Source organism: Capsella rubella, unplaced genomic scaffold (assembly GCF_000375325.1).
Source record: "Capsella rubella cultivar Monte Gargano unplaced genomic scaffold, Caprub1_0 scaffold_4, whole genome shotgun sequence".
Lineage (NCBI taxonomy): Eukaryota > Viridiplantae > Streptophyta > Magnoliopsida > Brassicales > Brassicaceae > Capsella > Capsella rubella.
This window is the reverse complement of record NW_006238920.1, coordinates 9,377,246-9,403,764: the sequence shown is the minus strand read 5'-3', so window position 1 is coordinate 9,403,764 and position 26,519 is coordinate 9,377,246. Positions and strand designations below refer to the sequence as shown.

Here is a 26,519-nt window from a genome sequence, read left to right as displayed (position 1 = left end):
TTTGAGCCGACGACTGAGAAAAGCATATCTATCTCCCTTTCACATTGGTTTGAAGTTTGGATAGAATCAGAAAGATTCTTTTATAGTTTTTTTTCTTGTCCTTACGAAATAAGATCCCTGTCGCGGAGTAGATTCAGTCAAAGTCAACACAGTAACCACAAGAAGATTCAAGTCTCTCGACAATGGCATCGCAAGACCACCATCATCATCATCATCAAGATCATGAGTGAGGCCTTGAGTTCCTGTTTTCATTGTTTTTCTCTGTAAAGATTTGATCTTTCCTGCGATTTATTCTCCACTAATCTGTATGCATACTTGTGTCGAGTAGCAAATCTGACGCCGGCGATACGAAGACGTCGTGGGTGGGGCAGGACGGGAGGGTGTTCCATAGCCACGATGGACTTGCACCGCACTCACACGAACCAATCTACTCTCCTGGCTACTTCAGTCGCCGAGCTCCTCCCCTTAACGACCGTAACTTCTCTGAGAGAGCTTTCACCGTCGGTATTGGCGGTCCCGTTGGCACCGGGTACTGTTTTCAAATTTACTGCTTGATTTTGTATCATAACAAATTACAGTCTCTGGGTTAAACCATTGAATCTATTGATATTGTTTTTAGATGGATTCAGTGTTCTTGATCACATATTGTCAAGTTTCGCAGAAAAGTGTCAATCTTTTTTGTCTAACTCCATATTGGATTTTGTTTTTCGTCCACTCAGGAAAACGGCATTGATGCTTGCTCTTTGTAGATTCTTGAGGGACAAATATAGTCTTGCTGCTGTGAGTATTACTATCAGCTGCAAATCTTCTGATTACTTAGTGAGATTGTTTCCTTGATCTCAAGAAAAGATTATTGTAAATGGTGTAGGTGACAAATGATATATTTACGAAAGAGGATGGTGAGTTTCTGGTGAAGAATGGAGCTCTTCCTGAGGAAAGGATTAGAGCTGTTGAAACCGGTGGATGTCCACACGCTGCGATCCGTGAAGATATCAGTATCAATTTGGGTCCTCTTGAGGAGTTATCTAACTTATTCAAGGCTGATTTGCTTCTTTGTGAATCCGGTGGAGGTGAGGTTTCAGTTCTTTTACCTGCGTGTGTATCTTTTATAGACTTCTGTTTCTCAAGCATCCAATGAAATTGAATAGGATCAGTGTTGCCTTTGCAGATAATTTAGCTGCTAATTTCAGCAGAGAACTTGCTGACTATATCATCTACATCATCGATGTATCTGCTGGTGATAAAATACCCCGTAAAGGTGGCCCTGGAATCACTCAAGCTGATCTTCTGGTGCGCTTATGCTGCTTCAACTCTTAAACTTACATGCTCTTTTAAAGTCGATAGTAGTGTGAAAGAATCTCTGGTTGATTTTTGCAACTGCAGGTGATAAACAAGACAGACCTTGCAGCAGCTGTTGGGGCTGACTTATCTGTTATGGAAAGGGATGCGCTACGCATGCGTGATGGAGGGCCATTTGTCTTTGCTCAGGTTAGCCATCTTTAGAAATAGGTCTCATCACTTACATAACGAGTGACCTTAGTTCTTTCAAAGGAATCTTCTTTGATTACTAAAACATTTCCAGGTGAAGCATGGGCTTGGGGTCGAGGAAATCGTGAACCATGTCATGCACTCATGGGAACATGCAACCGGGAAGAAGCGCCAGTGATGGGTTGGATAAGAGATAAATCTAAATGGGACTCTATCAATTTGTCTTGAACTCAGTTTATGCGCACTTGTATCTGTTTGTTTGTTGTACTCAAGACATAAGAGAAATAAAGGTTTTGAGCATGAGACTCATTACATTGTGATTGATTTGCATTCTAGTTAATGTCCTTTAACAGAGGCGAAGAGATCGTTGTAGGAACGTTTTGGAGCTTCAGCACGAGCAACTATCTCCACAACCTTGAAAGATGATTCATCATTAAGCAGAGCTTCCACTGCAACTTCTGCGACCTGGTCTCTCGATATGCTTCCTTCATACAGAGTATCCTACAAAGATCAAGGGTAAGATCTTTATCAGTTCCACTACAAAACAGACGAAACAAAGATCAAAGTCTATGTTTTACCTCTGGCTCCATGACAACATTTCCGGTTGGAGGATCGTTTTTAAGACCACCGGGCCTTACTATAGTATAAATGATGCCAGATTTTTTAATATACTTCTCAGCTTGAAGCTTAGCGACCAGAGTCAGTCCAAAGAGGTTGAGGAAGATGTAAGCAGGGTTCAGTATCTGTCCCATTGCAGCTCCATTCACCAAGATTGAGCTTATAAGAACAAACCTTTCCACTCCTTGTTTACGGCAAGCATCCACAAGATTTACTGTCCCAAAATTATCGACTTTCCAAGGCGTAAAAATATCAAACCCGGGACGAAACCCGGTAGCACAAATCACAGCCTGAGAATCATCACCAATAGCTTCAGCTAGCTTCTCAGGACCTTCTGTCACGTCTGCTCTAACCTAGAAGAAATAACAGAGCAGTTGTGAGACTTGACAGGGGAGAAAACATCGGATTAAGAAAAGAACGTACGATCTCAAGAGAAGGGTTGTCTTTGAAAGATGTTTTAGCCTTCTCTACGTCACGAACACCAGCTTTGACGGCAAAGCCACGGGACAACAACTGCTCCACAATCCTCTTCCCGGTATTCCCAGTAGCTCCGGCCACAAACACCTTCTTTGTCTTCACTGCTTCACCTCTTTGCATCTGCGACACAAGCAAAGCCAAATTCAGAATTGGGAATATCTAAATTACCGTTTTCTCTCATCAACTAGATTCTAGCAAATACATAAGAGAATGAGACAGAATTGAAAAATCTAACCTTGATGGAAGTGAAGGAACGAAAAGAGTTGTTCTTGGTGAAGAAGCGAGAAGACTGAGAGAAGAAGACGGCTGAGGAATGTCTGAGAAGCAAAGATGTTGCCATCGAATGTGTGTTAATCTCTCCCACAGACGTTAACTTTGTAAAATCGTGATTTTTAATTTTTTATTATTCTTTGCCTTTTTTTGTTGATTAGACTACGCCACGGGGCAAAATTGTCACACTCTGTTTCAGCTCGCGCAAACTACACAATTACGGAAAACCCCCCAGAAGAGGCAGCCGAGAAAAGTTTTTCGATTCCGAGAAAGTGGCGAGAAAATGACGAAGAAAGCTCCCAGTTCAGGGTTATTGCGGTCTTCGTCTCCGTCGTGCAGTGGAGGCTCTACTCGGTAAGTTTCGTGTATGACGTAGATATAGGTTACAGATCAAGTTTTGGTTTTTACCTGGTTCTGCTTTGATTTCTCTGCTTAGTGTTTAGGTAGGGAATTGAGATCAAACTGGAATGAAATTTGTGAACTTCAATATTCAACAGAAATGGGTGAGAAGAATTAGGAGAGAAGCTGTTAGACTACTCTGATTTTGCATTGTGGATTTTTTAATAGGAACTTAGAGGTGGCTGTGAAGTCCAGTGAAAATGTGAGGAGGTCTACAAGATTAAGACTTCAGCCGTTGAGAAAGCCAAATACAAGCCAGAAGAAGAAGAAACCGGTTAAACTCCGTTCGAAGATGCCTAAGAAACCTCCCACTGCTTTCTTCTATTTCTTGTAGGTACTCCCTCTCCTTCTCATATGATTGCAAACTGTTGTCTATATATTTTAAGCTCAGCTGAACTTCCAAGCACTTAAGGGGAAATATTTCTGCATTTTGCCATTGGTCTTCAGGATGAAATTTCTTTTATGTTTGACATCAGGGTGAAATTTACTTGTTGTTATGTGTTGCTTTAGAAAACATATAAAGAAACGCCTGTTGTATGCATTTTCCTCTTGCCTCATACTGCTTTATCATTTTTGGTTCCAAAGGGAGGATTTCCGGAAGCAATATCAAGAGCAGAATCCGGAGGTCAAGTCCATGCGCGAGGTTGTAGGCTTTGTTTTATTTCAAAGTGAACAAATTTTGACGGTAATATTCACTTTGGTTCGATTGCTGAATTTGTTAATATTTTCATTTTGTTCAGATTGGGAAGTCATGCGGAGAGAAATGGAAAACAATGATATACGAGGTAACATGGGTTTTGCTCTTGTGTCCCAATTACTTTATTGTCTCTTGGACTTCGTTAACATATTTGGCTCTATCATCTTCCAAGAGTTTCCTCAGTGACATTGTTCGAGTGATAGTTAAATGCATGGAATCTGGAATATTGTGATGATAAGTAATGATCAGTTAAGCAATGAAATGGTTACAATCTGGAATATTGTGATGATAAGTAATATGATCGTTTAAGCAATGAAATGGTACAATCTGGGTTGGCTGTTGCCAGATTGCAATTCACACTCTGTAGTTTTCTTGTTCTTTTTGTGAACAATCTCTCTATTTTTCTTGCTGCTCACATGATGTTTTGTTGGTATAATGAGATATTTCTGGTTGAGACATGAATCAAAGTTTCTTATACGTATTGTTTGTTCCTCTACTGTATTGTAGGAAAAGGTAAAGTATTATGATATAGCCACTGAGAAGAGGGAAGAGTTTCACCGAGCAATGACAGAATATACCAAGAGGATGGTACCCATTTTTTCATTTATCATATGTTTTCCAATTAATATTTATTCACCTCAGTATCCCTCTGATGCGGTGGTAAAACATTAGTCTAACCTTTTCATTTTACTACTGTTCATGCAGGAATCAGGTGAACACGATGAATCAGAGACCGACTCAGATTATTCTGAATAGATTACTTTTTAGTTTTTAGAAAACATTGTTCTAAGCCTTCTAGGATGGGTTTTTGTATATTGACGTTTAGAAGTTTCTGTTTCATTGAGATCATTCCCTGATACTCATTCTTCTGTGGAGTATACATGGAGATCAATGAATACAAACTAGTTTCTTGAGTGGTGGCCAAAGGTTTCGTTTCTTTATATCGTAATCTTCTATTTGAAAATAAATTTCCAGATTGCAGACTGGCGAAAAGGTGGATCATGTTTGACAAAATACACTTGAGATTAACACAGACAAATTAACAGGTACTTTTCGATTTCTCGGTTACACACATGTGATATGAAATTGAAAGTCACACCCCATTAGAATAGATGATGAAAACTCTACACCAACAATATCTTTCATGCTAGTAACTTCTGTGGCTGATACAAAAATAGAATGCGACTTCAACAAGTCACGCTAGTTTTTTACGGAGAGAGACAAAAGACAAGACGAAGCATGGACGCGATAGGCGTCACCTTCGATCCTACCATGGACTGTCTTGAGCTTATCTTTGTATTCATTGAGTTCATCGAGGGTAAGCGCCTCGATGGGCTTCTTGAATCTCTCATCCCCAGCAGATTCGAGCTTCTCCTGATCCTTTTCGCCTCGTTTCTTCTCAGCTTCAATCTCTTGGTTGAGCGAATCAAGACGTTCACTCATCTTCTTCAGTTTAGGTCCATTTCGCGCTCTTCCTTCTTCATCACCACTATCTGACTCATCATCGTCCCTCATGAATCGCTCTACAACAGAATCGAGATCCGGTTTCCCGTAGGAGAAAGGCTTGCCTCCTGGTGAAAAGACAACAATACCCAACTCAGCATTGCAGAGCGTGGCCAACTCGCTCGCCTTCTTGAACAAACCGGTCCTCCGTTTGGAAAAGGTGACCTGCCTTGTGTTCATGTCTTGAACCATCTCCATCTTGATCTTTCTCCGACCCATTTGTTCGCTAAACGGTACGAAGAAAGAGCAAGTCTCTCGTCTTTTTTTTATTTAAGAAGATTTTGTATTTTGCTACTACTGAGTAATAGAGGTGGTGATTTTTCATTGAACCTAACAAGAGTATCATATATAGTGGTGGTGGTGGAGAATTCACAAGAGTGCATACTTAGGAAGTTTTAATTGAAAATCTAAAATTGCCTTATATGGCCGTTGAATAGTTGCTAATTGTGTATTTAAAACATCCTGGAATATTTAAAATTTTTCATTTTTTTCTTACTATTGAATAGTTTCTAATTGTGTTATTCAACCATACATTAATCTTCTAAAATTCAATCTTCTATTCCACCTTGGTCCTTCAATATATAGATAAAATATCGATTCATTACCTTGTGAAAAATAGCTAACATAGAAATAAAAACTCTTTGAATAAGAGAAAGCGCGTAAATTTAACGCGCGTAAATCTAACGCGCGTTTATCTTTTTCTTTTTCTTTCTCCTATGCTTCTCAATTTCCCTTTGTATTTGCCTTTCCGGTTTGTCTTTCCGGCGCCAGAAAGGGTTTTCAATTTGTTTTTTGTTTTAAGTGTCAACGACTGGATTTTGACTATGGTTCTCCGGCCCATTACTATTCTTGCATTTTCGTCTTTCTTATTAGGCCTGGCTAATGGGCTTTACAATCATCAAAACCCACTACCAACAATATTCATTTTTTATGGACCCTTTTATATGTTTTAAAATAATGCTAATTAATAAGTTATAGACCAAAATTATGATGTGTTTTAATGGTTTGTGTTCATTTTTTTTGGACACTTTTGTCATATTATAACGTTTTTGTTTGCGTTTTTATTTTGGGATTTTATTATTTATAATTTCAAACAAGTTCCTACAAACTAGAAAAAGTGGATATTATTTCTAAAAAAGTAGAGCTGGTTTTTAAATCAAGATTGATTTTTTATTATTATTATATGAAATGTAGTTTATTACCATGAAAACACTGAGAACATGACCAAAGGTTTGTGAGTCTCTCAAGTTATGTGTTACGAGAGTATATTTACTTATTCGAAAGAATCAAAGTAGAGTAAAAATTTGGACTGATACTATTAAACAGGGTCATCTCGGTTCTTGGAAACGAATTGTGTTGTGTTCACACCGCAATATGTTTATGTACTATTTTTTTGCACACAAGTAAGTAAACCGATCCATTAATTTTACAAAGCTTCTTAAATATTTCACACTTACAAAAGTAATTTACAAGAGATAAAATCACCATCACATTTCCAAGATTCAACAAACCAGAGATACACAACTTGATCACGAATTATAAACTCACTTTCCGGGGACGAAGTTAGTGGCGAAGGCCCATGCGTTGTTGTTGACTGGATCAGCCAAATGGTCAGCAAGGTTCTCCAACGGTCCCTTTCCGGTGACGATGGCTTGAACAAAGAATCCAAACATAGAGAACATAGCCAACCTCCCGTTCTTAAGTTCCTTCACCTTCAACTCAGCGAAAGCCTCGGGGTCAGTAGCAAGACCCAATGGGTCGAAGCTGCCACCTGGGTAAAGCAAGTCCTCTGCTTCTCCCAACGGACCATCTCCGGCAACTCTGTAACCTTCCACAGCTCCCATGAGGATCACTTGAGTGGCCCAAATGGCTAGAATGCTCTGAGCGTGGACCAAACTCGGGTTGCCCAAGTAGTCCAATCCTCCGTCACTGAAGATCTGTGATCCAGCCTTGAACCAAACCGCTTCTCCGAACTTCACTCCATTCCTCGCCAATAGCTCAGGGAAAACGCAGCCTAGGGCTCCTAACATGGCCCATCTGCTGTGGATAACTTCTAGCTCACGGTTTCTGGCGAAAGTCTCGGGATCGGCGGATAGACCAGCAGTGTCCCACCCGTAGTCACCGGGAAATTCTCCTGTGAGGTAGCTTGGTGGCTCGCCAGAGAACGGACCCAAGTACTTGACGCGGTCGGATCCGTACCATGGGCTGCCGGATGGACCGGTGGGTTTGGAGGCTTTGCGCATGGTTACTCGGCCGGTACCAAAAACTTCAGAGGCCGCCGGGGATAGCTTGACGGCCTTTCCAGCCAAAGCAGGAGAGGAGAGAGCCATTGTCGAGGCGGCCATTGCGGTTAGACTGTGGTGCAAGTAAAAGGCTCTTACTCTTAGTTAAGTTGTGATGAATTGGATGGTTAGGTTACGGTGATGTTATTAGGGTATTTATAATGTGAACCGAAGGTAAACTAAAACTTGAAGATTTAAGTTGCTTATCTAGGGATATCACCAATGTCTTGATTTCTATTGGTTGTTGACATTTTTAAGCTTAGATTTTTTATTTTGTCTTGCCGAGGTGGCATCAGTGGGTCTTGTTTGGAATTTGAGTATTTTGAGTTGTGTGTTTGATAATTTAGAGATATCTCGTAGAATTGTGTTAGCATATTGGAGTACCCATTGAAGGCGTGCCACATGTAAACTCTGACGTGTTTCTCTATCCGTTTCGAATCGTATCAGTCTCAATAGGTACATGTCTTAAGATATTTTTTTTCTGATCGTCTTTAGTGTTTCCCCAAATGGACGTGTGATAATAACAATCAAAGCAATTCGATACCAAAAACTTGATTGATGCATATACCACTCACTCTACTTACTCATTTCTTTCACAAAAATGAAATATGAGGATGAGTATTAGGTGAACATTTCATTATCAATCACTCTAATTTGTTCCATCAAATATGGAGATTTGCTTTTACCAAAAAAAAAATATATATGGAGATTTGGGTTCTGCATATAATAAAAGCATTAGAAAGTAAAAGTAAAACTAATTACAATATTCATCTTCAAAACAATTTGTGAACCGTTTTTAAGTATGAGCAAGGCAACTTACCAGTCATTTTTCTTGCTGAAAACAAACTAATTAATCAATCAACATAATGGTTCTTAAAGAATGCATATATATATAACGTTGTTTTTTTTTTCCTTAAATCTGTTCAATTGTTGTAAACGTGAAAACTTGTAGCACTTTTGGTTAAATCTAAAATGCATTGTTTCACTTAAAAAATGGTTTGGTTGCACAATGTAGTAGTTTAACTTTTACGTTCCAAAAAGTGTTAAAATAAAATTACAGAAAAAAAAAAGAAAAAAAAAAAAAGAGAGAGTAACGTACTTGATATTTATAAAATATATCCTGTTAAAATTTATATTTGCAAAATTTTATTCAAAGTTCCAAAGTGGACAAATCACAAGTGTCTTCATTGCAGCTTATAAGAATCTGGCAAAAAAGCTTATGGACTAGAGAGTGACACATAGGACAAGATAAAGACGAACCCAAAATCTCATAAGCCAATCAGTAAACAGATACAGATACTTCATAGATAACAAACCTTACTCTTAACATTGCTATAAAGCGGATCTATACCCCAACCAGTTTCAATCACTCTCACCAGTCACAACAAAAAAAAAAAACAGAAAAGAAAAAGAAGAACGAAGAAAGATTCTAATGGCTTCCTCAACCATGGCTCTGTCCTCCCCTGCCTTCGCTGGAAAGGCTGTGAAGCCCGCAGCATCAGATGTCCTCGGAACCGGCCGTGTGACCATGAGGAAGACTGTTGCCAAGCCTAAGGGTCCATCAGGCAGCCCATGGTACGGATCTGACCGAGTCAAGTACTTGGGTCCCTTCTCCGGCGAGCCACCGAGCTACCTTACCGGAGAGTTCCCAGGTGACTATGGATGGGACACCGCCGGTCTATCCGCTGACCCAGAGACCTTCGCCAGGAACCGTGAGCTAGAAGTCATCCACAGCAGATGGGCCATGCTCGGAGCCCTTGGCTGCGTTTTCCCTGAGCTATTGGCCAGGAACGGAGTCAAGTTCGGAGAAGCCGTTTGGTTCAAGGCCGGTTCCCAGATCTTCAGCGACGGAGGATTGGACTACTTGGGCAACCCCAGCTTGGTCCACGCTCAGAGCATCTTAGCCATTTGGGCCACTCAGGTTATCCTCATGGGAGCTGTTGAAGGCTACAGAGTTGCCGGAGATGGCCCCTTGGGTGAGGCAGAGGACTTGCTTTACCCAGGTGGCAGCTTCGACCCATTGGGTCTTGCTACCGACCCCGAGGCTTTCGCGGAGTTGAAGGTTAAGGAGCTCAAGAACGGAAGGTTGGCTATGTTCTCCATGTTTGGATTCTTCGTTCAAGCCATCGTCACCGGAAAGGGACCATTGGAGAACCTCGCCGACCATTTGGCTGATCCAGTCAACAACAACGCCTGGGCCTTCGCCACCAACTTCGTCCCCGGAAAGTGAGCGAGATAAGCTTGTTAAGTGAATGAGAGCAGAGAAAGAGAGTTTGTTTGTGATCTTTCCTATGTAAATTTGTGAAATTTCCTTTGTCGTATCTTTGTATGATTTATCAGAAATCGAAGCTCTTTTTCTCTAACTGTGTTGGTGTTTTTACCTAGAGACTCAATTGAACTGAACTACCCATTCTTTGTAAATTTCACGCAATTGCAGATGATTTATGTTCTGTATTTGGACAATCTACCAAATACGGGAGAAACAAAAGGCAAATGAAACTATATATTAAAAAACTTGTAGCAAAATTACAACAGAGATAAGAAAGAAAACAAACAATTGGTCCTAAGATGATGCCGTCGAAGTGCCAGAAGATGCTTCACTCTTTCTGAAGCTCCTCTGGTTCTAATTATCCAAAAGATGCTTCACTTGGCAAACTTCAAAAAGTACTGATCTTTGGAAACAATTTTTTATTGTCGAGATATGAGACGTGTGTTGTAACTATTTTTGCAAGTTTGACATAGAAACCTCTGTGCAGCTTGTTTTCCACATGTTTTTAGTCCCTCCTGTAAAAGTAAAATGGTTCTAGCCTATTAATGGAGAGTTGTATCTCTTCCTAAGCGAGCACATTCCAATATCACAAAATGATTGCAGGACCAGGAGGAGTAAAAGAACTTACATGGTTAGTGTGGGATCTGGAGAAGAATGAGAGCAGTTAAATATAAACAGAACGAGATGGCAGCTCCAGCAATGACATTGTGGAGCAGCCTCTTGTCGTCTTTTGTAGGTATGAAAACAGACTTTAATGTATTCGTAAGCTCGAATAGTCGGTGCGACACCTGAAGATATCAAATTAAGAGAACATATTACAATCTATATAACCTAGAGAGGATAAATGGTCTTTCTTCATGGATTCTACTATTGCTTTACCAAGATATATATGGCCGTAACGAGCATGAAGTTGAGCATTGGGTATTCTGGAATGATGCATAACAGCCACTTAGGCTGTCCATTAGGTACATTTGATCTGCAGCACAAGCAAATTCCATTCAAATCATTGAGACAAATGGTTTCTTGCCTATTTAATTGGGAGAAAGGAAACAGTATCTCGCCGACCTTAACCAGATGTGAAACTGAGAAATATAAGTCTCCAGTGTAATCTTGCCGAGCCACCTAAAAAAGCATGTCGGTTGGGTCTTATTAGAGACGTGTTCAGAATAAACATCAAGATTAGGTGAAATGGAGTAAGAGTGAGACACATACGCAAATAGTGTCAGGGAGAAATTTCGTAGCTGCTGTGTGGAATTTCGCAGACAGATGTAGACACTGAGACAGCAGAATTAATCCTAGAGTCAGAATCCAGAACGAAGACTACCTCAAGATTTGATAAATTAGGTGAAAGAAAAGGGTTTTGATACAAACGTTATCGGAATCCATGACGTGTAGGGATGATATTTGTTGTACGTAACCTTGTCAAGCTTGTAGATGTATTCATACCATAAGTAACCAACCTGAACAGTACAAGGGACAACTTGGGCATCATAAGAATATCAAATATAAAAAATCCATAAGCCAGAGAGAAGCCAAACTCACAAATGAGGAAATTGCAATTATGCTCGTCTTTACTGACATCTTTCTCTTGGCATCACACTCTTCCAATTTCTCCATCCATCTCTCTACCTGAGATGGAAATGTCGAAAGATATTTGAATAGTACATTCCACGAGATAGAATGAAAATAGGAGAGGGCCATAGGTTCAAGAGTTACAGTGGGATGGAAATAGGCATATATCATTCCAATGATCCATATGTAGCGGTCAAGTCCAGACCTGAAGTGCCATTCATGTAAAAGTGGTAGATCTGGTTTAGCTGGATCAGTGTATCCTGTAGTTATTTAAGGAGAAAATTAAATGTTAGTCAACATACAAAACACAAATCCCAATGACCAAGTGGTATCCAAACACACTGGCAGGACAATTGTTTTAGCACAAGACAGATACGCACTCGCCACGCGGAAATCAGTATAATATATGAGAAAAGTCTAATACTTACCTAGTAAGAATGTTAGAGGACTCCAGAAAATCTCAAAAACTCCAGGAATCTCCCACATCACGATAACCACGAGAAAGCATGAAGCAATCTTCACAGCCATTACTGATGGTATTTCGTTATACCGACTGAAGATACCAAGGGCTCCATACACCATAAGAGTGAACAGAGTGTGCATTGGACAAATGTAGTATAACATATAATCATTATTGAGAATAATGCAGCTAAAAGCCACAAATAAGTTAAGACGCCACATCATCTGGAAGAAGTAAAAAGTTTCATGAGCATCTTGAGTCATATAAAGAAAGATATGCTTCTTAGAAGTTTATATCATGGTAAACTAATTCACTGTGGCAATTGAAACTGTTGATATGACCTGAGTAAATCGTGCTAGGGAGAAATCCTTTCTGATGTAGTAGTACGAGAAGTTCCCAAAACCAGTCATCCAGACGTAGGCGGCGATGAAGACCCTGATTGCATTATATATCTCAGTCGCAGCAAAGTAATGATACATCAGAAATAGAACCTGCAAAGACACAAACATATATTAGCATGAAAAATAGTTGCAGAACAAAAATATCTACCAAGAAGCTCGGAAGTACTCTGCGAAGTAGAGGCGTACATGTACTGAGAAAAGACTGAATTAATTACCTGCATCCATCCCTTCCACTCTTCAGTCTGGTGACGATTAAGGTACAGAATGGACTTTCCTGTTATAGGTGATTTGTCATTGTGTTTCTTCAAGGAAGTCATAGCTGACACTATAATGAGAAGACAGTAGAGAAAGAGGAAAAGGTCTCGGTTGTAATTCTGCAATTGTAAACCATATTAAAAAAGAAGAGTCATCAATTGCAAAACCATTTTCAGACTGAAATGTTAGCTTTCTACCTTCAAACTATTTATGGACATACTTTAATTATATTACACATAAACTGTTTTTAGATCTTTAAAGAACAATTGAAATTGAGAAAGGGAATCCCATCAATTAAATTTAAAGGAGGCACCTTTTTAGACTCTCCAAGCAAGCTTGTTCGATCGGAAATATAAAAGTAAAAGAGAATCCCCCCAAACTCAGCCCTGACAGGATTAATATGGTCAAGAGGGAAAATGATGATCAGCAATACAGCATAAATGATGATCAGCAATACAGCATAAATGATGATCAGCAATTCAGCATAAATGATGATCAGCAATTCAGTATAAATCTTTTCTAAATTTCTAGTAAAATTAAGGAACTTACATCGCTCTCAAGGTTGCTCGATTATCAATCAAGAATGAGTCTTCTAGCGTCAGAAACCTACAAGTATACAAACGTAAATGGTTTATTTTATGTTGAGAGAAGACCAACTCTAAGGAACAAAAAGAAAAAGAAATCTGTATAAGTACCTAATCAAGTTTGTTTTGATAGGTGAGTTATAAAACTTTGTAGAAATGGATCTTGCAAGACCTCCTTCAAGTAAAACTGCTCCTTCATCTTCCTTTATTTTCACCTCACCAAGTTCAACCAAATTATTATCTGAATGGCTGCAAGTAAGAGGTAAAGATATTGGAAACCAGAAAGAAATAAAAAGTGAAATAAAGCAGATTATATAGGTTGCTGACGAGTTAGATACAATTATATTGCAAATACATACACTTTAGAGTGCAATGAAGACCTCTTATACTCTAGAAACTCAGAGTATATCCATGCTATGAAGACAGGGATGACTCCGAGCAGAAACGAAACCTGCATTAAGGAAGAATAAGATATCAAGTAAGATACAGATACATAAAGCATGTGAAACCAAATCTGTGGTGGTGAAACATTTTCAATTTAAAGATTGAAGCTAAATCTTTGAAATTGAACTTAAAAGTTACTAGCATTAGAAGCCAGCAAAGTCCCTATTAAGACACATCAGAAACATTTGATCTCTCTAAGAAACTGATCCAAATTGTAAATTCAATCACTCAGCAAACTAACGATGTAGTAGTGGAAATCACATTGAACTGCAAAACTATACATTCCAAATCTAAGAATCCCAAAAAGTAACGAAATGAAGAAGACACTGAAGCTTGAAACACACAAGAGTAACGAGATGCAGTACCTGGCCAGGCGTAATTGGCTCCGAATCCGCCATTACACTGGATCCACGAAGGGATCTTCAATCAGATGCTGGAAATCCAAAAGATGAGAAGAGACAGGGAGAGTGATTCCCACTTCACCGTCAGATCTAAGGTATCGAATTCGACCTCCAGATTAAAAAGAAAAACGAAGCCACAGGATCCGAAGCCCTAAGAATAGAGCAGGAAGGAAGGTGCGAACAGAGTAGAAGAAGAAGAAGAAGAAGAGATCTGAAGTGAAGAAGGTATTGCTTTGCTTCAAGGGTGGAGAAAATGTCAGGTGCGACGTCGTTCTCTTCAAGCTCCCTCCACCCGAACGGTTGTTGGTTTGGCGATTCGCCTCTTTTCTGGTCCGTTCGGTTTTTTTTCCTTTCTCTCGTATTTTTTTTTTTTTATTTAAGTATCGGAGATTACATTGATTACGAACAAATAATATTTGATTACTGTTAATACATAAATTAGTAGAGACATAACTAGTTATATAGATTTAAAGTGCATTTAATGACCAATAAAGCGAAGATAAATGTTTGGTGAATACAAATTAGTATGGTCGTGTGTTTATTTTACCTATTAGCATCGAATGCTTTAGATTGTTAAAATCCATAACAAAAAGCATTTAAAATCATGAATTCATGATATACTTATGACATCAAGTACTCCATCCTTCCCACACGTTATGTGCATCATATAAAGCTTTTCGGGTTTCATGTTCTTTTCGGTATGATGAAGCTTATCGGTTTCATGTTCTTTTCGGTCTTCACGGAGCTACAACTCTCTTTCATCCACTTGGAAAGAGTCAGATAAGCCGAGTTACGTGACTTTTCTTTTCATATTATACTATTTTACATACAGCTTTTATTTAGTTCACACCAAATTTCAGTATTTCACTATACTAATATTTTAGTCTCTCTCAGAAAAAAAGTCACAGGTGGATGGAACAAACACAAATCAAACTTCTCCTACAAAGTCATACCTTTCCCTCTTCATCTCCTCCACCAACAAACCGGATTCTTCCGTGCCACACTGTTAATTAATCGCTTCCGGCTAAAAACTCCATTGTCTCGCCGTCGATCGCAATCCAGCTGCGTCCTGGTGTCTTAATGACGCCTCTGTCTCTCATCAACGCCCTCATCTTCGCACAGTCACCTCACATCTTCATATCAGCAACAACCTTTGAAGAGATGACAAAATTTTCCGCATTTTTCACTTCCTTCATCTCCATCAACATCCTCGTCCCCTTCTCTGCAATCCCCACATCTTTTCTCTTATGACGCGCTCCAAGGATCGCTGCTAACATGGTCTCATCAGGCTTCCCAGGATACCTCTCCATGAACTTCCAAGCCTCTTCTAACAATCCCCCACGAGACAGGAGATCGATTATGTTTGTGTAATGCTCTTTTGGGACCAACCCGTACAAAGAACTCATTTCATGGAAAATACCACAGCCTTGATCGAGCAAACGGACATGCACACAAGCAGAGAGCACTCCAACGAATGTAACTTCACTTGGAGGAACTGACATTCGATCAAACAGCAAAAGAGCTTCTTTAGCATGTCCATGATGCGCATAAACGGTTATCATAGCGTTCCAAGTGGCTTCGTTTTTCACTGGATGGCTTCAAATACTCTCAGAGCTTCCTCTATATGAGTCTGCACTTTCCGTGCATGTGGACTAGTACTGCGGCCTCATAGATGTTACATTGCAAGCCAATATCTAAAACGTAGGTCTCCAGGGAAACTCCTTTTTTTCCATCTCATATAACAGTTTAAAAGCTTCACTTGCCTTACCATTTTGTGAGTATCCAACAAAGAACAACCGAAATACTTCAAATTTAGCTTTATTAATGGGTTAAAGAAATAGAATTTATCTTAATAAAGACTTAAACATTGACTTACATAGTGATCATAGCATTCCAAGTAACTCGATCCTTCTTAATCATTTGATTGAAAAACCTTCTGGCTGAATCCAAATCGCCGCATTTTCCATACATACTGATCAATGTAGGCCCGAGGAACGTGCTTAACCCGACCTTTTTGGTGAATGGGTATCTCCTCAAGCAATCTACCAGTTGTCAAATCCCCCAAATGTGCACAAGCACCCAACTTACTCACCAACGTCCTCTCATCTGGTTCAAATCTTTCATCCTCCATCTTCTTAAACAAATCCAAATCGTCTTTTTCGAGACCTGCCTCAGAATACCCAGAGATTATCGAGTTCCAAGACACCGTACCTCTGTCAGGAATTTCGTCGAAGACCTTACGGGCATAATCCACCTCACCGCACTTTGCATACAACTTGACCAAAGAGTGATTTGTATGATCGTCTCTTTCCAAGCCGACTTTGAACAACAACGAAGAATGAACAGATCTACCACCCCCTAACTCTTCAAGATTTCCTCAAGCAATGACAACGAAATTATCAGGCTTAATCCAGAAAACTTCATGCGACGATACAGAGACAGAGCAGCTCCGTGATCATGCCAAGTGTTAGTCAACCCTCGGATCATGTAATTGAAAGAGTAGTGGTTCGGTTCTTCCGTGACGGATAAGAGAAAAGAGGCCTAATTGAAGTCCCCAAGCTCGACGGCCCTGCGAATCAGAAAATTGGGTTTGTCGGTCGACGGAGTGTACGAACATATGTGCTTGAATCTCTCGCAATTGGTTCACGGAGACGCATTTTTTCAACAGGCAAAGAAGGTCCCTTTCAACTTTCAAGATCGCCGCGTCGTGCTTCCTCAAATTGTCTAGGTTTGAAATGAGGATATTGGCGGTAAATGGAGTACGCTAGTTTGCGCATTTGCAAACTATCACAAGAACTACACATGTGATACAGGTTTAGGTATTAGGTTCGGATATGGGTTTGGGTTTAGGTTCGGTTCCGGGGATAACCAAGCTGCTTTGGAGTGATTACTGATTAGTTTAATTTAATCACATGTAAATATGTAGTATACGCTTATGATTTGATCCCAGATAATTTTAACATGTGGATAAAATCTTTCATAAACAAAACAAATAGTCCAACTAGCATTATCTTATGAGTAAGCTGCACACTACAGCTAGCAAGTTGGTGCATCATTATGTATATCCTTTAAACCAACAAAACTGGAAACCCAACGGAGAGAACTTGGGTTGGTTTTGACTGTTTCTTAACATAAAATAACATTTATCTATTTGGGAGTCGACCTGTGTCCTTTGCTCTCCAAAACCATCTGCTGCAATTCAGCAGTATTAACCTTTTCTTTTGTTAATTCAAAAGTACACAGAATAAGCCATTATTTTGCTTTACCAAGTTGCTCAAAAAAGGCAAAGTTTGACTTTTGTTCACTGTGTTTTCTTTCTTAATTGGTTTTGGCTTAAAGAAACTATAAAAAGGCATAAGCCTCATTACAATCTCTCAAACACAAAACTTCAAACATCAATCAAAAGCTTACCGTCTCTTTTCCTTCTTTCTATTTCTCAGATTGAGTAGATAAAACAAAAACAAAAAGAAAGACAAATGGGTGACATATCATTAAGCAAAAGCAACCATGGAAATGTTGTTGTGCTCAACATCAGCGCTTCCTCTGTTGCAGACACCAAAAACGAGTCACTATACTCGCCACTGATCTCTGGCCATTTCTTGCAAAAGGTGAGTTTTTTTCTTTCCGGTCCCTTGAGGAGAAAATGCTTATTTCTCTCTTTAAAGCTTCTCTTTTTCTACATACACATATTCAAGTATTCGTGTTAACTGATATTTATGGTGATCGGTTTTAATCTGCAGCTTATAGCAGAACTCGTGGGAACTTATTACCTGATATTTGCGGGATGTGCCGCTATAGCTGTGAATGCTCAACACCACAATGTTGTGACTCTTGTGGGCATTGCAGTGGTTTGGGGTATAGTCATTATGGTTCTTGTTTACTGTCTCAGCCACATCTCAGCACATTTTAATCCCGCTGTCACTCTTGCCTTAGCATTTTCCAAAAGATTCCCTCTATATCAAGTCCCAGCCTACATAACTGTTCAAGTCATCGGATCAACCTTGGCCTCTGCAACTCTGCGTCTTCTGTTTAATCTAAACAACGATGTGTGCAGCAAGAAACATGATGTCTTCCTCGGGTCATCTCCTTCTGGGTCTGATCTTCAAGCATTCGTGATGGAGTTTATCATTACTGGCTTCCTCATGTTAGTCGTCTGTGCCGTCACAACCTCCAAGAGAACAGTAAGCGATCAATAAGCAATAACATTTCTTGTTCAAATGATATAAATGAAGTTGAATCTTAACATTGATAAATCTTGCAGACTGAAGAACTAGAGGGGTTAATCATTGGGGCAACCGTCACACTGAATGTTATCTTTGCCGGGTAATTTTCACTTTTCCCCTTCATTCTCTGCGAGCTTAAGATCTTCAATGGTATGAATCTTTTTGGCTAACCATTTGGGGAAATCCAATTTTGCATTTTACAGAGAGGTATCAGGAGCATCGATGAATCCAGCAAGAAGCATAGGGCCTGCCCTAGTTTGGGGATGTTACAAAGGAATCTGGATATACTTGCTGGCTCCAACACTTGGTGCTGTCTCTGGGGCCTTGATTCATAAAATGTTACCGTCTATACAGAATGCAGAGCCTGATTTCTCCAAGACAGGATCTTCTCATAAACGAGTTACCGATCTTCCTGTGTAGATAAAAATTTTAAGGTCAATCTTCGTTTTTGGGTATCTTCAAACCTCTTCACTGCTCCTCATTTCCATGTAACTAATCATTATCAACACATACTGGTTGTAAAGTAGAGCATATATATGTATATGTGTAAGACTTGTAAATAAAATGAGAAGTCTGTATCATTGTGCCTTACAAGACTAATTCAAGAACATAACGTAAAAGACTATATTGAGAATGTGACTTTGATTAGCAGACAAGATATTACAAATTTACAATTTTGACTGAGAAACGCTGTGGAACACTTGTGAAGAAACTAAAGTTACAGTAAGTGTAATTACCGTTACAAGAACCAGTAAACCACTGATTCATCTACATCCTGCTTGATCGTCAAGATTTGAGTTCTTGTTGATGGAATGTGTTCAATCTCTTTGTTGTGTTCTCTGGCTTGTTCTTGGGATGATCAGCGGTCTGAAGCAAACCAAGGCGAAAAGCAATTCCATGATGAACAAAATCATGCTGATCCAGACAAATAAAGTTCTCCTCCAGTTCCATATGATCCTTTTAAAGAAAGGAAGTTCAGATTCAAGCAACAGAGATGCATCGTAAATCTCTGGAATACCTGCTCCAGGACGAAACTCTGCCCGTTGTTCAATCATTATCTTTAAGCAAGCAGTAGGAATTATGTCCTTTTCGACAAACCCTTTGAGATTCAAGTTCAAGGTTTGGATTTCAGAGACGTAGCCCGTGACAAGCGGAGCAATCTTTAGTAAAGTCTGGACAAGACGTATAGGCTCACTTCTGAATCTTATCATACACGGCCGCCTTGAACTAGCAAGAATTTGACCACTCGCGGATAAGAAGTCCACCCGAAGCTGAAACATCCCAAGATTTCTATTGTACTCAGACTCAGGCAATGTAATTGAGACAGTGATTATTGTCCTGTCCTTCAAGCCTCTGATCTTCTCGGTTTCGATACTTTCCTTGCAACTCGAATCACAGGCCATACCAGCACATGAACTTATGGGCACATACGCTTCTGGACTACTCTTAGTGTAATCAAAATTCAAGCCTTCTCTGATTACAAGTGGTTCATGAGCCAAATGGGTTATCACAAAACCGCTAATCATAAACGCAGAAACCAACAAGGCGAACAACATGATCCCCACATAAACAGCCCACAAAAAACCCCAAGCAAACCTAAGCGCAACCTCCAACACAGGCTTATCATCTTTTAACCCAAAATCACATAACTCTACAATCCACGATACTAAATAGCGTCTACCACGCCTCATTGTTCCATGGGGATCGGAAACAAAGCTCAAGCAGCTATGAATTAACAATGGAGGAAGCCTTATAAAGCTAATCATCAAACTAACTTGAAATTCGATTGACCTGGTCACTAGTCCGATCAAGGACCAATCCGTAGAAGTATGTTCCGGTTCGACATTACCCTCACCTCGCTCATCATTCAAGGTGGTTGCTGTAAACGGGTCAACCCGACCCGAATCATTCACATTCATACTCTCTTCCGTATCAATACACGAGTCAATCACTTCAAAGTCTTCCCCTTTCATAGGAATTGGGTCGATTAGGCTGCTTCCTGAGTCAGTTGCATCGGCATCACTCTCACTTGTTCCCAAATTTCCTAAAAAACGCTTGTCATTTTCTCCCACGGTGCTCCGTTTCACGGAAGATTCCAATGTAGCAGAAGAGGAAGACGACAAATCCGTGTCCATAGACAACCTTCGGCGGTGGAGATTTACGGCAGGAGACGAATTGAGGCAGTCCTCTGATGATGATTCTGATTCTGATTCCATTGATTAAAACATGCAATAGAACAAAACTTGATGATGACGGAAAGCTTCTAACGATAGCTTAAAAAAGAGAGAACAACATTACATACACAGTCTCCTAAAAACAGCTTTGATACCGTCGTGTTGTCGGCTTAAACGACGGTGGTTGCCTCTTCAGTTACTGGGCTTTAACTGGGCCTCAAATTCGTAGTGGGCTACTCACACCAGACTCCAAAGTTTTTCTTGTCTGAAAATGATTTTCGCTTAAGATTTCGGTCGGATTGCAGGAAGAGATCAATGCAAATTACAGGCTAGAACATGAATCTTGTGTTGGAATTATACAGTCAAAGGGTTAAGTCTCCAATGTTAAGTAAGAGAAAATGATCAAAGTTGCGAAGATGCTTGAAGGAGAGCCTGAGATAGAACAGAGTACCCTAAGAAGTAAGAAGTCAGACCCTAATGTATACAGATATGACTTGCATGTCAAGCCAGAGTCAGGGACCTCGACGATTCCTTCAGGTCATGTCTATTTCATCTGCTTACCTATTGTATCCAGCTAGTTCTGAGTCCGTTCTTTAGATCGCACATAGCAGCCTAGTTTCATCTCCTTCTCTGTAATGTCTTTGAATTTTATTACAACAAAGCCATCTCAGATATCTTAATTATATTAGGATGACGATGTTGATATTTAACCGTAAATCGATTCTCAAACTGAAAATAAAATTAGTAAAATGGCAAAGTCACCATGTTACAATAACAAACCATTTTGTGGAGTATTCATAGTACTGATCGATTGAAACGTTAACAATTGAACTTATTTTCCAACTAACATATATATACCATCGTGAACTAGGAAAGAAAAACATTTAGTCATATTGTAGAAAGTTGCTAAAAGACGATGATAGGATTCGAAGAACCATAGAGCTTACCAGTAATCTTGGCAGGAGCAGCCCCCGTTTTTGTAATGGTGGAATCTACATTTATCACGCGCTATGATTTCTCTGCCGGTGATCTCTGAGATCATCTTAAGTGTATTGTGGCTATCAACACAGGTTCGCAGGTTTTTCATAACAGTGAATGATTTCCGAGCAGGTGAGCTAAGGATCCCGCAAGCAACGGCGAGCTTGTGGCTTCCAAAAAGAAGTTTTTCCTCTTTTTCCTCTTCTAGCAATGCTTCCCAATAAAGAACCTTTGTGGCAGGGACAAAACCCATATCTAGCATTTGCACTTTTAAACTCCTCAATGCAGCAACGATTTTGTCACTCTGTGGATGTGAAGTAGTATCTCCTGCTTTAAAAGAAAGCATGCGTGTTTTCTCTTCTCTTATCATCCAACGACGTCGAATTTCCTTTATTTTCTCCTTTGCAGAGTCTGATGCTTTTGCTGCTACAAGACCTGCATTTGACTCTTTCTTCATTCTTGTGGCATCTAACTTCTTGGCTAACTCTGCAAACCTATCTCCTAGGTCTAACTCTCCATGAACCCAAGCAAGATTCATCAGAGTCTCACACACTTCGAAGCTCGGTTCCACTGCCATCCTTTCAACAAACTCTAATGCCTCATCCAAATGACCACAAGCTGCCAACATCTCGGTTACGCTCACATAGTCTTCCATGGAAGGAACGATACCATAGTCTCTGTACATAGACTCAAAATGCAATAACCCCTCGTTAATGTCTCCTAATGAAACACACACAAAGAAGACCGCTTTGAATATCTCCTTGTCGGGTATGTTCCCTTCTGCTTTGAAACTTGTAAACATATCGATTGCCTGTTCACCTTTTCCGTTCTTGGCTAAGCACCTCATCATAACACACCAAGTCTCTGTATCCCTCTCAGGCATTTCGTCGAACACATTCAAAGCGTCATCAGTGGATCCACAACCAGAATACATTTCGATCAGCGTGTTGTAAGATCTAACATCTAAAGGAGTGATGCAGTCATGAACAACCCTAGCTTCTTCCAAAGCCTCTGCTTGACCACATAGTTTAGCTAAACCTAAAAGCCTTGGCAAATCCACTACACATCCCTCATCCTCCAATCTCTCAACAACTTCAATGGCTTCTCTACATCTCCCTTCTTCACACAAAGCGTCAAATGTCTCAATCGTCGGAGACATTTGAGCATTGGAAGAAACTCTTCTGCATTGAAGAAGAAAGCTCCGGTTTTGACAAGTGTGTCGTGTCGAGACGTTTTGAAGAGACGAAGTGACCATCTTTGTGATGTGATTATGAGACTGGGCTCGTGAACTGAAGCAACGGCTTGAAGAACTCTGCGTCCCCCACCAAAACTTGGGTTTTGAGAATTTGAGAACACTGCTGCATATTATTCTCACCATGACTTTTGTTTTGCAGTTCAGAAACAGTGGCTGATCGAAATCCAAAACTCGACGGCGTTGTAAGTAAATACAATTGTAAAAAGCAGCCAACTTCCATGAAAGTAAACCCTAATTGATTAAACCCTAACTAGTATATCAAAATACCAACAAAATTTTCATGAAGGGAATTATTGAAAAAGTATAATTTAATTTATAATTAGTTTATTTTTAAAGAGTAACCGAGCTGTTAAAATTACAATTTTCGAAAATACTAATGGTTATGATATTTTATAGGGGAATTATCTTAAATACAGTAAAATAGGATTATAGCTATTTTAGATTTTCAAAACTCAAAATTACTCCTATGATGAGAGTAATATTATACATAAAAAAAAGTTGTGTGTTCTCATTATAATTAAGTTTAATTCAGTTAGTTGCACCGTTAATTATCTTTTTTCCCTTAATTATCTTTTTCCCCTTAATTATCTTAGGTCCAACTTCACGGATGCATTCCAATGCACCCCTATATATCGACCAATGTGAGTCTACATGCTACTGGATATATAATGTATAGTGGTATATATATAACTCTTTAAAAGTTTAACAATTTTGTTGAGGATTCTCAGTGTATATCAATTACAATTTTCAAAATCCATACAAAATTTTATTTTCTTAGCCCAGGTGCATGAAAAAGGCAACATGTCTTTTAGGTTTTACTGTTTAATTAGCTAAGCATCATACAGCTGTTGGTCGGTTTCGCCTCTCAGAAAACAATAGTTGACCCGTTGTCTGCTCCAAAGTCCATCACATCTGAAGAAGACTCAACTCGGCTTGTAGCTTTCTTGACCTATGGAGTATACATAAACCAAGAAACAGTAATTTCATAATCAATAACAACCAAAATGCTCACTATGAAAGCAGTGTAACGTATCTCTAAGATATTTATATTATCTATAGTTATATAATTTGAAAGAAGAAAAAATAAAAAAGGATTATTATATTCAGCTTCTTACCTCTTCATCCCAATTAGTGAAATAAGTGATGAGGGACAGACATAGACCTTGAAGGACGAGTGCACATATAATTCCAAGCCAAAGCCCCTTTAAATTAAAATTTTGTGTTAATACATGTTTTTACTACGTAATAAGTTGCCTGGAAAAAGTATAGGATGAGTTAAGAGAGAATCTGAGATGTGGGTTGATTAATTTACCCGACCACCGACGTGAAAGTGAAAACCAAGTAACAAACCGAACGGAACTCCGACAAGATAATATGATCCAAGATTCACCAACGCTCCTATCTTCTGCCATCCGCATCCTCTACATACCCCTTTTAAACACAATAAACAACATAACCTGTTTTGCTTAAATCGAGTTACAAAACCAGAATGGTGCTTGTAAGATGATTTGCCTTTACTTGCAAGTAAAGAAAGCTTTGTGTATAGAATTTTTTAAGTGGAAGATGTCACCTGAAAGAACGCTTTGGAAGCTGTCTAGGGCGTGACCTAAGGCAAGAATCGGCAACATAGAGGCTACATATCTGACTACTTCCGGGTCATTACTGTAAGCGAATCCCCAGAACTTCCTTATCAGTATCAAAACCGAACCAACTAGTACACTCTCTACCACGGAAAAGCTCAGGACCACCCGAACCGCAAGTTTTGCCCCTTTGGAATTTCCTGCTCCTAACTCATTTGACACCCTTGTGCTGCGGATTTGGACAATTAATTAGTGGTACTATCTAGGTAACATGATTTGGTTAATAATATACATAAATGGTTTACGAATTACTAGTATTATTACTGACCTTGCGGCACCACTTAGGCCGAACGGGATCATCCAGACTGTTCCTGATGTATTAAGGCTGCAAAATATTTCTTACGTACCAAATTCAATGACAAAGCAATAGTACCTAAGTTTGGTTCTGATTTAAGACAAAGAGAAATCAACCACTTATATATACATATGTATTGTTCATACCAGATAGCAAGAACAGAAGTTTCTAGAACCGGGTTGGGAAGAAGTCCTGACGAGAGAACCAATAGCTCAAAGGACCACATCTCTAAGCTGCTCAAACAACATCACCACAATAAAAAAGAGAAGCAAGATTTATCAAAGCTCAACTAGGTTTATTTTATCACTACAGTGGGACAATGTGGAAGCATATCAATACATTCAGGTAAATTAATATGAATATTATACAAACCTTGCTTGTTTCCAAACTTACCAAACCATAAGTGCGGAAGGAATAGCTAGCTTCATAAAAGGGATGATATCACACCGAGCATCCTTATAGAAACCAGTCCAGGTACGTGAGCAGGAAGGCGAAAACTTGACGTAACACGACAAGAGAATAACATTAAGCCAGTAGGAGATCGCATTCGCCACAGCAGCTCCTCTAAACCCTAGACCAGATTTCAACACCAAGAACCAACAGATGATCACGTGAAGACAAGTTATGACTCCAGAACAGACCACCACAGGAAACACATTGTTCTGCGCCTGCAAAAACCTGTTGAGACATTGAAGGAGACCGTAGGCGAAGATGCTAGGTATCATAAATCTGGCGTAAGAGCCAGATAAGTGTGCAATAGATTTGTCTTGGCCAAAGAAGACGAGGAAATGCTCTGTGTTGGCCCAAATGATGGAAAGAGGAACAGAGAACAGTGTGAGAACAAGCATTGCTCGTTGCATCTGTACACCTAACATCCCGTACATCTTTGCTCCGTAGGACTGGCCACAAACTGTGTCCAACGCACTTGTTGTTCCCATCTGTTCAAATGTGAAAAGTTTTATGAATAGATTTCTTGTATTACAAGTAAGCGGTCAACAATGTCAAGTGATTGTAAATTTGGAGTTTTGGACTGTGTATATATGTCATTTAACGTTCAGCCTTCGATGTAGACATGTAGGGGTAGCCAAAAAAGAACACAACTAATGATTTTTTTTTGCTCTTTATATAAATAAAAAGGACAAAAGACAAACAGCTATGTACAAAACAGGCTTTTCTTGTCTATATTTGGTGTTTTGGATTTTCTCCTTAAAATGACAAAATGTTTTTGTTCTGGTAGCTACTGTGAGTAGTAAGTAGCATAGAAGAATCAAATATGCATACGTAACTTGGAAATTCAAACAAGATGGCCTGATAGCTACATCATAGCTAATCTTGATATATGTTAAAGATATATATTTTATAAGACAGGAGCTTGAAAATAAATAATCCCCTAATCAAGTTTCACATATAGAAATTTCATCCGTAAAATCTATATGTAGTTAAAATCAGTAAATTACTACACTTGTTTAAGCAGATTTACGTATAATATATTAGGGTTCAATTCTAAAATTTTGATTTAGCCGTTTAGACCATAGATAGCGGTACCCTAACTATACATGTATAAATCGTCAGAAAACATTATTTCATAGAAATCTTGTATTTAATGGCTAGAGGTTTCTAAATACTCCATTTGCAACTAGTTATATATATGGATAGATGAAAGTATCTAAATAATTAACTTCGTAGTAAAAGAATAGCTTAGAATTAGAGAGAGAGAGAGAGAGAGAGAGAGAGAGAGAGAGAGAGAGAGAGAGAGAGAGAGAGAGAGAGAGAGAGAGAGAGAGAGAGAGAGAGAGAGAGAGAGAGAGAGAGGCGTAGAGAGAGTACGAGAGAG

At 39.3% G+C, this 26,519-nt stretch overlaps 12 protein-coding genes across 13 annotated transcripts in view; 4 read left to right on the top strand and 8 right to left on the bottom strand.

The window, feature by feature from the left end:
- Window positions 1-57: 57 nt before the first annotated feature.
- LOC17887997 (urease accessory protein G) lies at window positions 58-1,808 on the top strand. The gene is made up of 7 exons (XM_006294728.2): window positions 58-226; window positions 329-529; window positions 720-780; window positions 869-1,070; window positions 1,169-1,290; window positions 1,384-1,488; window positions 1,583-1,808. Exons 1-7 carry the CDS (start codon window positions 183-185, stop codon window positions 1,664-1,666), a joined length of 819 nt encoding a protein of 272 aa, XP_006294790.1. The 5' UTR covers window positions 58-182; the 3' UTR covers window positions 1,667-1,808.
- LOC17889981 (uncharacterized protein At2g34460, chloroplastic) lies at window positions 1,737-2,966 on the bottom strand. The gene is made up of 4 exons (XM_006296319.2): window positions 2,819-2,966; window positions 2,530-2,703; window positions 2,067-2,459; window positions 1,737-1,989 (listed from the first exon to the last, which is right to left on the bottom strand). The coding sequence occupies exons 1-4, from the start codon at window positions 2,921-2,923 to the stop codon at window positions 1,825-1,827; spliced, it is 837 nt and encodes a 278-aa protein (XP_006296381.1). The 5' UTR covers window positions 2,924-2,966; the 3' UTR covers window positions 1,737-1,824.
- Window positions 2,967-3,057: 91 nt separating this feature from the next.
- Window positions 3,058-4,875, top strand: LOC17888392 (high mobility group B protein 14). The gene is made up of 6 exons (XM_006295098.2): window positions 3,058-3,207; window positions 3,421-3,582; window positions 3,838-3,895; window positions 3,993-4,037; window positions 4,457-4,537; window positions 4,655-4,875. Exons 1-6 carry the CDS (start codon window positions 3,137-3,139, stop codon window positions 4,703-4,705), a joined length of 468 nt encoding a protein of 155 aa, XP_006295160.1. The 5' UTR covers window positions 3,058-3,136; the 3' UTR covers window positions 4,706-4,875.
- A 112-nt stretch (window positions 4,876-4,987) lies between these two features.
- LOC17888879 (agamous-like MADS-box protein AGL29) lies at window positions 4,988-5,924 on the bottom strand. Its single transcript, XM_006296409.2, has one exon. It carries the CDS (start codon window positions 5,669-5,671, stop codon window positions 5,150-5,152), a length of 522 nt encoding a protein of 173 aa, XP_006296471.1. The 5' UTR covers window positions 5,672-5,924; the 3' UTR covers window positions 4,988-5,149.
- Window positions 5,925-6,856: 932 nt separating this feature from the next.
- On the bottom strand, window positions 6,857-7,875 carry LOC17890070 (chlorophyll a-b binding protein 1, chloroplastic). Its single transcript, XM_006293322.2, has one exon. The coding sequence runs from the start codon at window positions 7,795-7,797 to the stop codon at window positions 6,997-6,999; it is 801 nt and encodes a 266-aa protein (XP_006293384.1). The 5' UTR covers window positions 7,798-7,875; the 3' UTR covers window positions 6,857-6,996.
- A 1,220-nt stretch (window positions 7,876-9,095) lies between these two features.
- LOC17889701 (chlorophyll a-b binding protein 1, chloroplastic) lies at window positions 9,096-10,097 on the top strand. The gene has a single exon (XM_006295323.2). The coding sequence runs from the start codon at window positions 9,167-9,169 to the stop codon at window positions 9,962-9,964; it is 798 nt and encodes a 265-aa protein (XP_006295385.1). The 5' UTR covers window positions 9,096-9,166; the 3' UTR covers window positions 9,965-10,097.
- Window positions 10,098-10,213: 116 nt separating this feature from the next.
- LOC17888082 (protein REDUCED WALL ACETYLATION 3) lies at window positions 10,214-14,478 on the bottom strand. Its single transcript, XM_023784785.1, has 16 exons — window positions 14,085-14,478; window positions 13,635-13,726; window positions 13,387-13,524; window positions 13,241-13,297; window positions 13,005-13,077; window positions 12,652-12,810; window positions 12,377-12,526; window positions 12,004-12,259; window positions 11,720-11,835; window positions 11,546-11,632; window positions 11,375-11,463; window positions 11,216-11,278; window positions 11,069-11,125; window positions 10,883-10,979; window positions 10,632-10,791; window positions 10,214-10,518 (listed from the first exon to the last, which is right to left on the bottom strand). Exons 1-15 carry the CDS (start codon window positions 14,115-14,117, stop codon window positions 10,636-10,638), a joined length of 1,623 nt encoding a protein of 540 aa, XP_023640553.1. The 5' UTR covers window positions 14,118-14,478; the 3' UTR covers window positions 10,214-10,518; window positions 10,632-10,635.
- A 418-nt stretch (window positions 14,479-14,896) lies between these two features.
- On the bottom strand, window positions 14,897-16,921 carry LOC17889518 (pentatricopeptide repeat-containing protein At2g34400). Its single transcript, XM_023784786.1, is given in 10 exon segments — window positions 14,897-15,126; window positions 15,128-15,714; window positions 15,717-15,750; window positions 15,753-15,844; window positions 15,847-15,902; window positions 15,997-16,139; window positions 16,141-16,529; window positions 16,532-16,718; window positions 16,720-16,812; window positions 16,814-16,921. Coding segments are annotated over 10 exon segments (1,743 nt in total). The 5' UTR covers window positions 16,898-16,921; the 3' UTR covers window positions 14,897-15,048.
- Window positions 16,922-17,371: 450 nt separating this feature from the next.
- LOC17888125 (aquaporin NIP2-1) lies at window positions 17,372-18,763 on the top strand. The gene is made up of 4 exons (XM_006296264.2): window positions 17,372-17,728; window positions 17,861-18,301; window positions 18,382-18,443; window positions 18,547-18,763. Exons 1-4 carry the CDS (start codon window positions 17,597-17,599, stop codon window positions 18,761-18,763), a joined length of 852 nt encoding a protein of 283 aa, XP_006296326.1. The 5' UTR covers window positions 17,372-17,596.
- Window positions 18,664-20,683, bottom strand: LOC17888819 (seipin-3). Its single transcript, XM_006294098.2, has 2 exons — window positions 19,081-20,683; window positions 18,664-18,755 (listed from the first exon to the last, which is right to left on the bottom strand). The coding sequence occupies exon 1, from the start codon at window positions 20,557-20,559 to the stop codon at window positions 19,162-19,164; it is 1,398 nt and encodes a 465-aa protein (XP_006294160.1). The 5' UTR covers window positions 20,560-20,683; the 3' UTR covers window positions 18,664-18,755; window positions 19,081-19,161.
- Window positions 20,684-21,077: 394 nt separating this feature from the next.
- Window positions 21,078-22,920, bottom strand: LOC17888218 (pentatricopeptide repeat-containing protein At2g34370, mitochondrial). Of its 2 annotated transcripts, XM_023784801.1 has the most exons (2): window positions 21,465-22,920; window positions 21,078-21,147 (listed from the first exon to the last, which is right to left on the bottom strand). In XM_023784801.1, coding segments are annotated over exons 1-2 (1,410 nt in total). In that variant the 5' UTR covers window positions 22,874-22,920; the 3' UTR covers window positions 21,078-21,146. The 2 variants fall into 2 exon arrangements, with proteins under 2 accessions (XP_023640569.1, XP_006294145.1); XM_006294083.2 differs by lacking the exon at window positions 21,078-21,147 and having other exon boundaries at window positions 21,239-22,920.
- Window positions 22,921-23,412: 492 nt separating this feature from the next.
- Window positions 23,413-26,519, bottom strand: part of LOC17889178 (protein DETOXIFICATION 15) — a 3,941-nt gene continuing 834 nt past the window's right edge. The window contains exons 3-9 of the mRNA XM_006293285.2: window positions 25,079-25,623; window positions 24,832-24,918; window positions 24,659-24,715; window positions 24,321-24,559; window positions 24,063-24,181; window positions 23,866-23,952; window positions 23,413-23,699 (exon numbers count right to left, since the gene is read on the bottom strand). Coding sequence (XP_006293347.2) covers window positions 23,616-23,699; window positions 23,866-23,952; window positions 24,063-24,181; window positions 24,321-24,559; window positions 24,659-24,715; window positions 24,832-24,918; window positions 25,079-25,623 — 1,218 coding nt within the window. The 3' untranslated portion in view covers window positions 23,413-23,615. The remainder of the gene's footprint in view (window positions 23,700-23,865; window positions 23,953-24,062; window positions 24,182-24,320; window positions 24,560-24,658; window positions 24,716-24,831; window positions 24,919-25,078; window positions 25,624-26,519) is intronic.

What these genes read in the sequence shown, in the direction of transcription:
- LOC17887997 (XM_006294728.2), top strand. Translation starts at nt 183, where the DNA reads ATGGCATCGCAAGACCACCATCATCATCATCATCAAGATCATGA. An exon ending in TCTTTGTGAATCCGGTGGAG is followed by an intron (nt 1,071 to 1,168) that starts GTGAGGTTTCAG and finishes TTGCCTTTGCAG; the next exon opens with ATAATTTAGCTGCTAATTTC. An exon ending in GGCCATTTGTCTTTGCTCAG is followed by an intron (nt 1,489 to 1,582) that starts GTTAGCCATCTT and finishes AAACATTTCCAG; the next exon opens with GTGAAGCATGGGCTTGGGGT.
- LOC17889981 (XM_006296319.2), bottom strand. Translation starts at nt 2,923, where the DNA reads ATGGCAACATCTTTGCTTCTCAGACATTCCTCAGCCGTCTTCTTCTCT. An exon ending in GTTCCTTCACTTCCATCAAG is followed by an intron (nt 2,704 to 2,818) that starts GTTAGATTTTTC and finishes CTTGTGTCGCAG; the next exon opens with ATGCAAAGAGGTGAAGCAGT. An exon ending in ACAACCCTTCTCTTGAGATC is followed by an intron (nt 2,460 to 2,529) that starts GTACGTTCTTTT and finishes TATTTCTTCTAG; the next exon opens with GTTAGAGCAGACGTGACAGA.
- LOC17888392 (XM_006295098.2), top strand. Translation starts at nt 3,137, where the DNA reads ATGACGAAGAAAGCTCCCAGTTCAGGGTTATTGCGGTCTTCGTCTCCG. An exon ending in TGCAGTGGAGGCTCTACTCG is followed by an intron (nt 3,208 to 3,420) that starts GTAAGTTTCGTG and finishes ATTTTTTAATAG; the next exon opens with GAACTTAGAGGTGGCTGTGA. An exon ending in CAGAATATACCAAGAGGATG is followed by an intron (nt 4,538 to 4,654) that starts GTACCCATTTTT and finishes CTGTTCATGCAG; the next exon opens with GAATCAGGTGAACACGATGA.
- LOC17888879 (XM_006296409.2), bottom strand. Translation starts at nt 5,671, where the DNA reads ATGGGTCGGAGAAAGATCAAGATGGAGATGGTTCAAGACATGAACACA.
- LOC17890070 (XM_006293322.2), bottom strand. Translation starts at nt 7,797, where the DNA reads ATGGCCGCCTCGACAATGGCTCTCTCCTCTCCTGCTTTGGCTGGAAAG.
- LOC17889701 (XM_006295323.2), top strand. Translation starts at nt 9,167, where the DNA reads ATGGCTTCCTCAACCATGGCTCTGTCCTCCCCTGCCTTCGCTGGAAAG.
- LOC17888082 (XM_023784785.1), bottom strand. Translation starts at nt 14,117, where the DNA reads ATGGCGGATTCGGAGCCAATTACGCCTGGCCAG. An exon ending in CCCTAGCACGATTTACTCAG is followed by an intron (nt 12,260 to 12,376) that starts GTCATATCAACA and finishes TACTTCTTCCAG; the next exon opens with ATGATGTGGCGTCTTAACTT. An exon ending in TAATTGCAATTTCCTCATTT is followed by an intron (nt 11,464 to 11,545) that starts GTGAGTTTGGCT and finishes TGTACTGTTCAG; the next exon opens with GTTGGTTACTTATGGTATGA.
- LOC17888125 (XM_006296264.2), top strand. Translation starts at nt 17,597, where the DNA reads ATGGGTGACATATCATTAAGCAAAAGCAACCATGGAAATGTTGTTGTG. An exon ending in CTGGCCATTTCTTGCAAAAG is followed by an intron (nt 17,729 to 17,860) that starts GTGAGTTTTTTT and finishes TTTAATCTGCAG; the next exon opens with CTTATAGCAGAACTCGTGGG. An exon ending in TCACAACCTCCAAGAGAACA is followed by an intron (nt 18,302 to 18,381) that starts GTAAGCGATCAA and finishes TAAATCTTGCAG; the next exon opens with ACTGAAGAACTAGAGGGGTT.
- LOC17888819 (XM_006294098.2), bottom strand. Translation starts at nt 20,559, where the DNA reads ATGGAATCAGAATCAGAATCATCATCAGAGGACTGCCTCAATTCGTCT.
- LOC17888218 (XM_006294083.2), bottom strand. Translation starts at nt 22,873, where the DNA reads ATGGTGAGAATAATATGCAGCAGTGTTCTCAAATTCTCAAAACCCAAG.